General features: G+C 34.4%; 1 protein-coding gene across 1 annotated transcript; it reads left to right on the top strand.

Annotated features, from left to right (window-relative positions):
* The first annotated feature begins 1,178 nt into the window (after nucleotides 1-1,178).
* LOC115713061 (uncharacterized) lies at nucleotides 1,179-6,218 on the top strand. Its single transcript, XM_030641539.2, has 6 exons — nucleotides 1,179-1,810; nucleotides 2,542-2,686; nucleotides 3,165-3,425; nucleotides 4,128-4,209; nucleotides 4,483-4,676; nucleotides 5,667-6,218. The coding sequence occupies exons 1-6, from the start codon at nucleotides 1,509-1,511 to the stop codon at nucleotides 5,937-5,939; spliced, it is 1,257 nt and encodes a 418-aa protein (XP_030497399.2). The 5' UTR covers nucleotides 1,179-1,508; the 3' UTR covers nucleotides 5,940-6,218.
* The last annotated feature ends 7,202 nt before the right edge of the window (nucleotides 6,219-13,420 follow it).

The raw sequence follows: 13,420 nt of genomic DNA, 5'->3' as shown, positions 1-13,420 counted from the left end.
ATTTTGGCAACTAATTTATCAAAACAAACTTAACAATCGTAATATTTTACATATATTATATAATTTTCATATTATTTATAGAAAAAAAAAATATTTCTTGCTTACAAATAAGAAAGTTGAAGAAACATTTTAATTCAAATTTCATTTATAATTAAATAAAAATATAATTTAATTTGTTATATAATTAATCAAAAAAACATAATTTAAATAATGTTATACATAATTAATAAACAAATACACAATTTGAAAAATTTACTAATTTGTACAGAACTATTTCTTAATCTATTCTATATAAAATGTGGTTATGTTCTTGATTTAACGATCTTTTTTTCAGTTTCTACGTTAACTTTAACAAAATATCCTATTACTTAACAAAATATTTTTTTTATTAATTTTATAATATTATTATATAAATATTTAAAAATAAAAATTATGTAAATATTTTATAAAAAAATTATTGTAATTATATCTTTAAAAATAAAAATTATATCTATATATAATCACATTTATCTATATAAAGAATATATTTAAATCTTAATTTTACGATAATTTTTTGTTTTAAAAATGATTAACGATATATATGGTTCTAATATTTGTACACTTTATTATAATTACATTCTCCTAACTACAAATTAAGAATATTGTATCTATCACTACTATTATTTTTTTAAAATATATGTTTGGACATAATATATAAAAATGTATTTTGAAAGTAATTGATTCTATCATCAAACTCAAATTTTATTAAAATATTTTCTAATATAATCATTATATATAGAGAGATCAATATAAAATACGCATGACAATGAAATTTATTCTTTCAGTGTATATAAAATACGTATATATATATAATCGCATTTAAAGAGCACACACTAATATAGCCGTAATAGCTAAAAACTTCTCAAATATCAACATTTTAAACTCTATTTCAAAATTAAAAAATAAAAATATATTACTTAATTGAAAAAATTAAACATATATGTAAATTATACTTAACACCATTTAATTAAACCTAATTAAAGTGAAAGCTAATTATTGTGAATTTATATTTTTTCTAGGAGAAGGAAAAATTGCAAGGCTTAGAGGAAGTTATAGTAGATCATTTCACATGGACCAAACATATTTGGCATTCCATATTTGCCCCTCACAATTACCAAAATTCAAAGTACAAGTGGTGGGTGATGACTTTGCTTGCTCTCGAGGCTAACGCTATGAAAACTTGGTTGATAAGCCAACCCAACACAATGTATTACATTAATTTTCTAGAAAGAAAGTAATAAATGTCTTTTATTACATTAATTACCTTCTAAACCCAAAATTTTAAATATAAATTTTAGTAATTACATAATTTATTTTGGCCTAAATTTGCGAGCTGAGAGAGAGAGAGCTGTTCTCCTCGTTCATCGAGTTTAGTTATGCAAATTGGAGGGCGACTTCTTCAACAGAAGAGTAGCCATTGCCATAGCTATAACCATAACCATAATCGCTGCAACTGAGCCAAAAAAATCATGGCCAACTTCTGGGATTTCGTTTCTTCTTCTCCCTCTTCTGCTTTCACCTCCTTCTCCTATGGCTCTTCTCACGACTTCTGGCGGGAAAACATCCACGGGGGTTGTGTTACTCTCCTTGCGCTCCTACTCATCTTGCTCTGGCACTTCTCTAGAAAATTTTCCTTCCTATTTCGTTTTCTGTCTTCGTCTTCGTCTTCGTCTTCTTCTCCTTTTCATTCTTCTTCTTTTTCTTCGTCGTCGATTCTCGCTCCTCCTTCTACTCCTGTCGCCGCCTCGAACTCTCCGACTCCCCAATTTGGGTAAACTGACTTTGATCGATTCAATTTTGCTATTTAACTATTTGGGTTTGTCTCAATCTCAGTTTTATTATTTTTTATTGGGATTTCAAATTTCAATTATTCACTGGATTAATCTAGTTTATGCAGTATTGATTTTGTTATGATTTGTAATGGTTTTTTATCTGTTCGATATGAAAATTTGAATGTTTCTGTCAGTTTGATATACTAAAAGAAAATATTTGAAATTCAAGATTTTACTGGTTGAAAAAGATTATTGAGTTGAGACAATTGACATCATGAGCGGTAATTACGTATTCACATTCATATATTTTAACATTAGATCGCGAACCATTTCATTTAATATCTGTATTTTCAGCTTATAATTTTCCTAGCTTGAGTCTCTAGAGAAAGTGATTTCAGTTATTACGTTATTGACAGTAAAGATTGAGTTTCAAAAACTTAAATTATGAAAAGAAGTTGGCATTCTGATGATTTTCCTTAGGTTTAGCTTATTGCCTTGGCAATAATGTATATGTGAATTTTTTAATATAGACCTTAAGATCATGTTATTTTTGTTAAATTGGGTAATTGGATGGAAAGAAGAGATAGGAGATGTGTAGTTGCTTATTTGTTACCTTTGATTTATACAGTGTTGGAGGATAATGTATTCTATACTGTGATAATTTGATTTGACAGTGAGGTATATTCTTGTGATTCTGTTGTTGATATGTTGGTTGAATATGGTTTTGCAGAATCTCAGAGATTGTATCAGATGCAGATTTAATGTTTCTGGTAAAGAATTTGGATGAGAAGAATAATGAGAATGATAAATGGGAGAGTGTTATAGACAAAAGAAATGATCATCTTTCCTACAGTGCTAAATGCTGCAAATCTAAGGTTACCCCATTTCTGCTTGGGTTTTGGTATTGAGATTCATTTAACGAATTGATCACTTATGTATTCAAATTTAAGGATAAGATACATTTTTGCGAATCTTACAATGATAATAAGGGAAGATAAAAAAACCAAATCCGCTCATTTACTTACTTGTTAACAATTACACAGGAGAAAGAAACTACAAGAAAAGGGACATACAAATAATTACATGACAAGAGGATTTATTTCTGACAGAAAAGTCTTGTTTTTCCTGTATGATTACTAAAATATAAGTTTATCATTACATTAGATAGAAAAAATCCTTGTCTGGTCAGCATTTCTACGCCACTTTTATATAGTTGTTTTTCCTGGCTTAATGAGTTAATTGGCTGGTGGTGTGACTCCTAATTTGTATTTACTTGTACTAGTACTTAAATTAAAGCATTATTTTTTTCTGGTTTAGACGATTAAGCTTACTAATGTGACTCTTTGTTTTCAGGATGTTCCCTTGAAATACTTGAGTGTTACAGTATTTGAGAACTGTTCTTCTGACTTGTTGAGAGACTTTTACATGGACAATGATTACAGAAAGCAGTGGGACAAAACAGTTGTAGAGCATCGACAGTTACAAGTGGATGAAAAGAATGGTATAGAAGTTGGCTGCACAATAAAAAAATTTCCACTCTTGACACCTAGAGAGTATGTTTTAGCCTGGAGATTATGGGAGGGCAAGGATAAGACATTCTACTGTTTCATTAAGGTAATTTTTTACCTTTAGTCACAAGCCTTAATGTAAATTACTGCAACTGAGATGTGGGCAGATCTTACACACATATACAGATAAGAAATAGGCGATTTCTTAACAAAAGAAATCAAGAAAATAGCACAGAAGCAAAGTATGGACGGTGAAGGACAATGTTTTTATGGCTTAAGAGAAAGAATGTCTTGTGGTTGTACTTACTAATCTAGGGCTACCAAAGGCCAATCTCTTAGTATGTCAGACTAAAACTACTAAATTTTATTCACTTTTTAACTGCAAGCTATCTAGATGCATAATGCTTGACCTGATCACACAATATGCTATCATTAAAACGTCCTCCCAAGATTCTTCTATAACTTCTTAGGCGACAAGACAATTCTAAATCTAAGATAGGTGCAAGTGAAAATCTGAACTTTATTTGAGATAAAACACTAGCTTTTCACTTGCACAATACCAAAGTAGATTGCCCTAAAGAGAGCCTTGACAACCATTTACCGAACATGTTCAATTTTAGACTAAGGGTGATAGAGTGGCACCACTTCGCTGATTAGGAAAATTTTAAGCGTGTGCTTAGATTATGTTTGATATATTACTAATTATAACCCTTTTTTGGCTTTTGATTGTCTTCTCCACTCCATTTGGAGAATTCTGCTACTGATGATTTATTTATTGATATCGTTCCTTTAATAATTATAATGACAGGAATGTGAACATCCTATGGCACCAAAGCAAAAGAAGTATGTTCGCGTCAGTGTTTTTAGATCTGGTTGGCAAATCAGAAAAGGCAAGTCTCCAAATAGTACACATCATTCTTAATTGTCCTTAAAAGGTCTTGTTAAGAAAGAGAAGTTGTATTTTCCTACTTTCATGTTTCTGCAGAACCCTGTATTGAAATTAGTTTAGATCTGTACAGGCGTAATCTAAATCATCTCATGAATTAATGTTTATGTAGACTGTCAGAGTAGGTTCATAATAGCTATACACTTCCTTTTTGTTATTGTTAATGAGCAAGAGACTTTTTCCTGCTAGTTTTGTGATTCCAAGTATCTTATTACAGTTCCTGGTAGAAATGCATGTGAGATCAGAATGTTTCATCAAGAAGATGCTGGTTTAAATGTGGAGATGGCGAAGTTGGTTTTCTCAAAAGGCATATGGAGTTATGTCTGTAAAATGGATAGTGCCCTACGAAAGTATCATACTGTCAGACGTCCTCAATCTTCTTCCATCAGTGCTGTCACTTTGATTAAAATGGTTAGAAAATTCTTGAACTTAAACTGCCTATTTATTCCTTTAGGGTACGTTTGGTTGGAAAGAATGAAAACAAGAATAGGAATAAAATGGAATAAAATTTAAAATGCATAAAAAAATTAATAAAGAAATTATTAATTTCTTTTTTATTTATATCTTAGATTGTATGGTCTTTCCTTTCATTACAAAATGGAATAGTCATTCTACCAAAATGATAAAAAAGTTATTCTATTGAAATGAGATTCCAATACTTTGAAATGCAACCAAACAAATGAATAAAATGAAAATTGATTACTTTTTCTATTTCATTATCTCCAATCAAATGCAACCTTAGTTCCTTGTACCATTTCTTGGTTATGGATCTTGTTCCTGTTTGTAGATATGTTGGTAACCTGCTTCATTTTACAGTTGCTTAAGGTGATTCCCTTTATTTTATGATAAATGTTAGTTTTATATCTATAGTTAGTGTTTGTTAGTGATTGAGGAAGCCTACCTAAAAATTACCTGGGTTTGGCGCATGCTAAAAAAGCTTGATTATCCGGAATCACTTTTAGGTAGACAGCAATGTCATAACTCAATGGGGATTGCAGGGTGTTAAAATGGTTGCTTTAATCTTTTAGTTGTAATTGTAGAATTCTGGAGGATAAGGAATGGTGAAAGAAAGAATAGAGCAAGTATAGGGAGATTACAAGAGGGTAGACTGAAGTCGATCTGATATGGGGTCTGTTCAAGGCAATCACACAATGATGTGAAAATTCAACCATAAGGACCATTAATGTAATTAGAAAATGTATACCAAAGCCCAAGTATGCTTAACCTAACTAATTCAATAACAAAAGATCATAAACTAAATAATAGAATGCATAATTTATGTCTGATTTAGTCTGCTCTTCCCCATCTTCTATATCCTCCCTACTCATGCCTGTTTAGTGTTTTAGATATTAACATATTATCTTTCTTTTGTTTACTTTCCTGTTGCTTTCCTGTAATTAGGTTCCACCTGGAGTAGAAGATAGAGATGATGTTAGTGTGTCCTCAGAAGTAACTGCAGCATCAAATGCTGTTTGTGGATCAAGTGCTGTCGAGCAAAAGAAATTATTAACGAGACCATCAAAGAAAATGGTAGCAAATGGCTTGCTGCTTATTGGGGGGGTAATCTGCCTGTCTTGTGGTCATCCTAGTTTGAGCGCTAAAGTTGCTATGGCGTGCATCTTGAACAAGCTGAGGAAACGTGGTGCTTCATCAACACAAAATAATCAAAAGTAGGTACATGACCAGACCTTATTGCATTACAATAATGTTGCATGGCGTAATAAATTTTCCACATGCAACTGCCACCATCCAAGTCTTGTATACCATCTCTCTGCGAATAAGCAAAGTGGAAAAGGTGGAGGAAAGATTTACGACTCGGGTAAGAGGAAGAAGAGATGGGTCCATATTTGTTAAGAATGTTGTAAGTGATAGATTATCTCTAACGTTTTTGTAAATCTTTAAGTGCCCAGTGATGGGTGGCGTAACTGATAATAAGAAAATTTCTATTACTAATTCTTATTTACCAACCAATCTGGCTTTTTTCGGTTAGGGATAATATCTTGCGGTTGCGGTCTATGAAAATAGTTGCTATACAGACCCATTACAGATTTATATGCTTTATTGATCTTGGAAGGTTGTTATAGGCAGGTGGTTGGGTTATTTTCAGCTTGGAAACCAAAGAAATCGGACCAGTTTCTGTTGAAGCTTGTGTAACTAAATTCCTTCATATTGTTGGGAAAAAGCAAGGCTCAATTTGTTGACAGTGAATTTGCAAGTGTGAGCTCAATCGACATTCGACACCTTCCATGAGAGCATAGTGTGGGCTCAATTAATCCATCAATCCTATACTTTGTTTCCTATTTATTTTTTTATTCATTAATTCTTTTTTTTTTTTTGTTATTTGTTTTAAGCCATTAGTTTGATGTTCTTGTAAATCTAGCTATAAAACGCCAATGCCAGCAGTAGATGAGTCTCTTTTTTTTTTTTGTTGAATGGAGTCCCTGTGGAAGAATGCCCGAAGCCACGTCTAAAGTTTTTTAATTAAAAAAAAAAGCCAATTAAGCAGTATAAAACGCATCATATAAACCTATCATAATTATATGATTGATGATTATATTTAAATCAAATTATCAAAACATTACATATAGTGTCTTCTCTTAAATAATATGATGTAGGGGCGAATATTATGCTCGATAAATCTCAAAACTTGATGAACCCAATTGACTTGGGACTGCTAGGTCTGAATTTTCGAAAAACATGCCCAAGAGGATTAAAATTTGTTCTAATCCCATCCTAATCTGATTCTGAATTTGATTTGGGTTTATTGGTTTACGGAAAATTTGATTAAGGATTAAACTTGAAATTCTATATAAAAATATCTTTGTTTATTATTATTATTATTTTTTTTGAATAAGTGCATATAATTTTATCTTAAATATTCATTGCAGTCATCCCTATAGACTCCATTTAGCCAAGACATGGGTGAACAATGCGACTATCGTACTATCAAAAAGATTGGCCGCCAAAGGCATCTATCCAGCAGTAGATTTTTAGATTCGACGTCAATTATGCTCCAACCTCAGATTGTTGGTGAAGAACATTATAAAACTGCGCAAAGAGTTAAACAAACTTTACAGCGTTACAAAGAACTTCAATCCAAGGCAAAGACTAAAGTCAAAGTCAATAACACCATAAAACTCCAACGCAAGCCTCTACTCTGGGGATTTCCCTTTCACCACAACATGCACCAGATTTAAACAATCTGAATACACACCCCATCAATGACCTCAAAGTCTTTAATCACTTGAGCTCCCTAAAGCATCGCCAAAAGCTCTCCATGCATCACAGACTGCACCTCAACATTCTTGGCAAACAAAGCTATGATATGGCCAACTTCATCATGAACAACCACCCTCATCACAGTCGCATTCTCAGAGAAAATAGCATAATTCACCCTCATACTTCCTGATTTTATGCTAGCCTCTTGAATCACTCTCGGCACCTGAATTGCATCTGTCTTAAGAGCCACTTGAGCATTCTTCCAATGATCTTTAAGAAAGAGCAAATTCCTTTTCATCATCTCAGGAAAAGTCCACTTCATGCCATTGTCAAAGTTGTCATTTCTCAACCACCATATGAAGTGAGTAGTGAGAACTGAAACCAAAAACTCGACTCTCACTAAAGAATTATCATCATTATGGAAGAATGTGGGGCAAAGGTATTAGAGTTAGTCCCACATTGCTTATGTGTGAAAATAAATTGTCATATATAAGATGAATTGGCTACTCCTCCCATTGCCAATTGGTTTTGAGATGGAACCACACTCATCTTATCCTAAATTCTAACAAGAGGAACTAAGAGATTAACTCCCTTTCATTAGAGATCACCAATTTTTCCATCCTAACTTCCCACTTGCTTGCAAGCCAAACTGAGCAGAGATAGGACACTCTAGAAACACGTGTTTGAAAGTATCTCCCTCCTCTTCACCACATAAAGCACATGAACCAGGGGGATTAACAAACACAACAAAGAGTCTTGAACCAATTGGAAGAGCATTCTTGACAAGCTTCCAAACGCAAAATTTCAAACAGTTATGGAGCACACTTGGAGACACGTGGTAAAAGAAAAACATCTCGGAGTTGAGTAGTCTCGAGTCATGGCAGTCAACTTGGAGGGTTCCCTAGACTTGCGCCCAGGTTGACTCCAAAAACTCCAAAATGGGTGTTTGGATCCCACTAAGTAATTTCCAACTCATTGTCTTTTCATATTCTGTACCATGAAGACATGAAGAATCCAAATCAAACGCCTGGAAGCTGAAAATACACGAAACAACAACCAAGAAGTCAACCCGGGTGTCCAGCGTTGACAACCCTACTAGGGTTTTGGTTTTTGGGTCCGTCTTAGTGTAAATGAGTCATAATTTTTACTAGGATATGAATTAGACTTATCATGAACATATTTGAGGCAATAGAACCAGAATCGGAGCACTTTCAATTTTGAGCACTAGAACACCAGGTGCCCTAGGCACCCATCGCCCATGTCAACCTGGGGCACTTCCAACCACAATACTTAAAAAATTTCCCGAGCATTTTCTACATCTTCATCCAAAACGAGGAAACAAGTGCTTTCGGTGGAGAAGCAGATCGACCTGGAGGCCAAAAAGAGGACCCCATCGCCACTTCCATTAACAATTCAGATGAAGTCTTTCGAGCATATTCTCCGTTTTTTTCAGCAATGAAGATTTGAGTGCTTTTGAGAAACAAACGGAGTCGTCTGGGGGTCAGAATTGGGACCCAACGCCCAGGTTGACACTGTGTCAACCTGGGCCATTTCCAAGAAGTTTTTCGAAGAAGTCTTTTAGACATATTCTCTATTTTCGTCAAAGATTAAGATAAAAGTGGTTCCAGGAATCAAACAGAGTCATCTAGTTTCCAGAAAATGGACCCAGTGCCTAGGTTGACACCTAGCACTGGGCTTAGTGCCCAGGTTGACATTTTGTCAACCTGGGCTGTTTCCAGTCATTCTTCCAAAAAAGTGTTTCGGGCATTTTTTTGTCATTAGAAATAATGAAGATACAAGTGATCTTGGGGAGAAAACGAGATTTTTAGGGAGCCAGAACGGCCCCAGTGCCAAGTTGATATGGCACTAGGCCTTGCGCGCAGGTTGACATGGAACCTGGTTCACATGTTTTTCGCTCCTCAAATGCAAATTGTGCTCTAGGAATTCTTCTTAAAATGGTCAAAAATGGGGTACGAGACCTCTTTCGCAATCTCGAATGCCATAGAAGTATCAAAACGAATCCTGGGAAGCACCCAGGTTGACACCTAACCTGGTGCAATGGGTTCTACTTATCAGAATTCGATTCTGTTTCAAGCATTCAACTATCTTTTTCGTAGTAAATAAGAGCTATAACTTGTGACAGGTCAAATTCTTTTTCACCCTTTCAACAAGGTGGAATATTGGCAAAATTAGAGAGTTTTGAATCTTTCTAATTTCCAAAACAACGACATCTCTAAGAATTGGTGAACAAGTTCACCAGAAGATTGAATCTGACTAAGTGGTGTCATTACAACACTTAGGCATCAAAAAATACAAGCTTGGGATGTTTTGGCACTCACCCGACATCCAAGTTAACGTCAGAATGTCAACCTGGGCGGTGGGTGTTAACTTGGCCACAGGGTGCTGAACAACCTTCAGTAAAAGACCATAACTCACTCAATATTGATCCTATTGACGTGGTTAAACTTGAATTTTGAAGCTATTTAAAAGATATACCAAGTTACTTCTCACATCCACATCGCAATTCTGAAGATTTCGGGTCTAAAATTTGTCCTCAAATAAGTTGATAACCCGAAAATGATCCGAGGGACAAGATTCAAAGTCCAAAAATTGGCAATTTTCACCATTGGATCATCATGAATCATCATCAATGGCCAAGATCAGTCCAAAATGATTTTTTTTTTCATATTTTTTTGTATTTTTAATTATTATTTTAATAGGATCTCCTTTTCTATAAAAGGAGGGCTCCTCTGTCTCATTTTTCACATTCTTCTATGTCTCTATTAACCCAAAAATTAATCCCGGTGACATGGACATCAATGTTTGACATGTGGCAAGAAAGAAAATATCTTAGAGTTGAGTAGTCCTGAGTCATAGCAGTCAACCTGGGAGGGGTCCCTAGGGCCTAGCCCTACGTCCAAGTTGACTTCGGGAACTCCGAAATGGGTGTTTGGATTCCACCGAGTTATTTCCAACTCACTATCTTTTAGTATTCTATATCATTAAAACATGAATATCCAATTCCAAGACCCGAGAGATGAAAATAGACAAAACAACACAACAAAAATCAATCTTGGTAGCGCCCAGGTTGACAACCCAACTAGGGTTTCAATTTTTGGGACCGTCTTAGTAAAAATGGGTCAAAGTTTGTGCTGAGACATGAACTAGACATGTCATAAACATATTTGAGGCATCAAAAATAGATTCAGCGAACTTTTATTTTTGAGCACTCGGAGCACCAGGTGCCCTAGTCACCCAGTATCAAACTGAAAATCTGTCTCAGGAATATTCTTTGTCTTTATCAAAAATGAGGAAACAAGTGCTTTTGGGGAACAAACAGACCAACCTAGAGGCCAAAATGAGGAACCAGCGCCCAGGTTTACACTTGGTCCAGGCCTTGCACGCAGGTTGACATTTTGTCAACCTAGGCCAATTCTGAGGAGTTTTTCTAAAAAAGTCTTTCGTGCATATTCTTTGTTTTCGTCAAAGATTAAGATTCAAGTATTTTCAGGGAGCAAACAGAACTTTCTAAAGGCTCGAAACTTAACCCAGCACCCAGGTTGACACCTGGCAATAAGCCCAGCGCCTAGGTTGACAATACTATTTCCAATAATTTTTTCAAAAAAGTGTTCTAGCATTTTTTTGTCATAAAAAATAACAAAGATAAAAGTAAACTTGGGGAGAAAATGACAATTCTAGGGGCATAAAACTGAGCCCAGCGCCTAGGTTTACAATCAACGTGGTACATTAGATTTGATCACATGCAAATTCCACTCGGAGATTCTCTTCAAAATGGTTAAAAATGGGGTAGGAGACCTCGTCCTAAATTTTAAGAACCTTGGAAGTGTCAAAACAATAACCCTAAAGCTCCGAAAAGAGCACCTAGTGCCCAAATTAACATATGGCCTAGTGTGTTGGGTTCTGCTTATTTGATTTTGGTTTTGTCTTGACTGTTCATCTAGTTTCTCATAGTGATTGAGAGCTATGAAGTAAGAAGAGTAAAATTCAAAACTTCATATTTGCACTTTTCTGGCAAAGTGACTTATTCAGAAACTGAGTAGTTTCGAGTCTCCCGTTTTTGTGAAATAACAACATTTTTTAGAATTGATGACCAACTTCACCAGAGTACAGAAACTGGCTAAGTGATGTAAAAATATCACTTAGGCTTCAGAAAGAACCTCCCACACACTATTTTCCCCTAGCCCAGCGTCCAGGTTGACATCACTTGTCAACCTAGGCGTTGGATGTCAACTTGGGCGTTGGGAGTAGAACAACCTTCAGTAAAATGACCATAAGTCACTCAGTATTGACCCGATTGATGCAATTCAACTTGCTTTTCGAAGATATTTCAATGCTCTATTAGTCTTGTCTCACACTCCTATCACAATTTTAAAGTTATCAACTCCAAATTTCTTCCTCAAGAGAGTTACAAATTTAAGCTACAGCTTATCCGAAGTGGGTCTCGCGGATGCAACTCAAGCTCCAAAAATTGACAACCGACCTCCAAAGTAAATTTTACCATTAGATCATTATCAACAGTCAAAAATAGCCTAAATGTATATTTCCATATTTTCTGGAATATTTTATTATTATTTTAATAGGACCTCCTTCCTTATAAAAGGAGAGCTCCACAAGCTCATTTTTTAAGTTCAAAAAAGTACCCATAAGGTTAGAGCATCTCTCTCTAGTTTCTCTCTCAAGGAATTAGAGTTTCAAGACTTAGCTATTTTTGTATAATCCATCTCATGAGAAATAAAACTCGAAGTAGACGTAGCTCTAATATTATTACGATACAGGGAGTTAACTATTATAAATTTTTGTGTCTCACTTATTTATACTTAACTCTTAAGACATTCTCGCCAATCTAGCAAGCGGGTGTGGCTAGATATTTATGTCTAGATTTCTATGTCAATATTTTTGTGCTTTCATTAGGAGCCACAACTCAAGAAATCACTTACAAGATGGTTGCAACTGTTGGGTTTTATGCCCTAAATAAAACTCTTTACAATCTGATTAGTTATCAATATAAAAAATTTGAAGTGATTGATCTTTGCATGAATTTTACATGTTAATGGTTTAATATGTTTATTACTTTTATAGACAAAATCAGTTAAATCCAGATCATATGTTTATTCACAATTACAGTATCGTCAACACAGTGGAATGAGATTGTGATCGTATGAATCAAAAGACTTGGTCCCTGTTTCATCAGTGTTATTGGATTTACACTAATGTGATAATCAGCGATGATATATACTTACACTTGGAGTAAGTGTTATGTTCTTTCCAGGACATTAGTAAAGTATACTAGTTTCGAATGTATGGAGTATACATTGGACTGGACCGATATTGCAACTAAGTTAAGATATTACAAACTTACCGTTATATATATCTTTCCAAGTCAATATCAGTAGTTGATCTTAAGATTAAAAGAATCTAAATCCTGATATGCTTAGGCTCAACTCAGGAGTGCTATTCATGTTCTTTGATTTATTAGTTAAGCCTACTTTTAGGTCAGGGTGATACGTATATTTTGGGAACAAGATAGTATGATTGAGTGGGAGTGCTGAACATAAATATGGAATCTATAGCTTTTACTGGTGTATAGAAGTCAAGTGATGATTCCCTTCGAGCTTAGCAAATAGAAGTAAATGGATGAGCTCTTGTTTAACTGACTAATTATTAGATCACTAAACACCATTTACAGGTAGCTAAGTCTTTTAAGGGGCAAAATACATTGAGGGGTGAGAACGGTAAAGAAATCCCATCTCGATGTAGATCATCTATATAGAGGATCTTTAAATCACAATAAGATTATAACAATGGTTCAATGAGATAGCATATTGATATCGTGAAACATATAATGTGCTCTATATAAGTCTGAGAGTGCAATTCTAAGTTCTAAGAGTGGATTCAACGAAGAATTAATAAGTAGG

The sequence above is a fragment of the Cannabis sativa genome, chromosome 4, assembly GCF_029168945.1.
Source record: "Cannabis sativa cultivar Pink pepper isolate KNU-18-1 chromosome 4, ASM2916894v1, whole genome shotgun sequence".
In the NCBI taxonomy this organism is placed as follows: Eukaryota; Viridiplantae; Streptophyta; class Magnoliopsida; order Rosales; family Cannabaceae; genus Cannabis; species Cannabis sativa.
Note: the sequence above shows the minus strand (reverse complement) of the source record. Positions and strands in the feature narration are given on the sequence as shown.

Coding starts and splice junctions, on each gene's coding strand:
- LOC115713061 (XM_030641539.2), top strand. CDS start 1,509: ATGGCCAACTTCTGGGATTTCGTTTCTTCTTCTCCCTCTTCTGCTTTC. Junction 2,687..3,164: donor CTAAATGCTGCAAATCTAAG/GTTACCCCATTT, acceptor CTTTGTTTTCAG/GATGTTCCCTTGAAATACTT. Junction 4,677..5,666: donor CTGTCACTTTGATTAAAATG/GTTAGAAAATTC, acceptor TCCTGTAATTAG/GTTCCACCTGGAGTAGAAGA.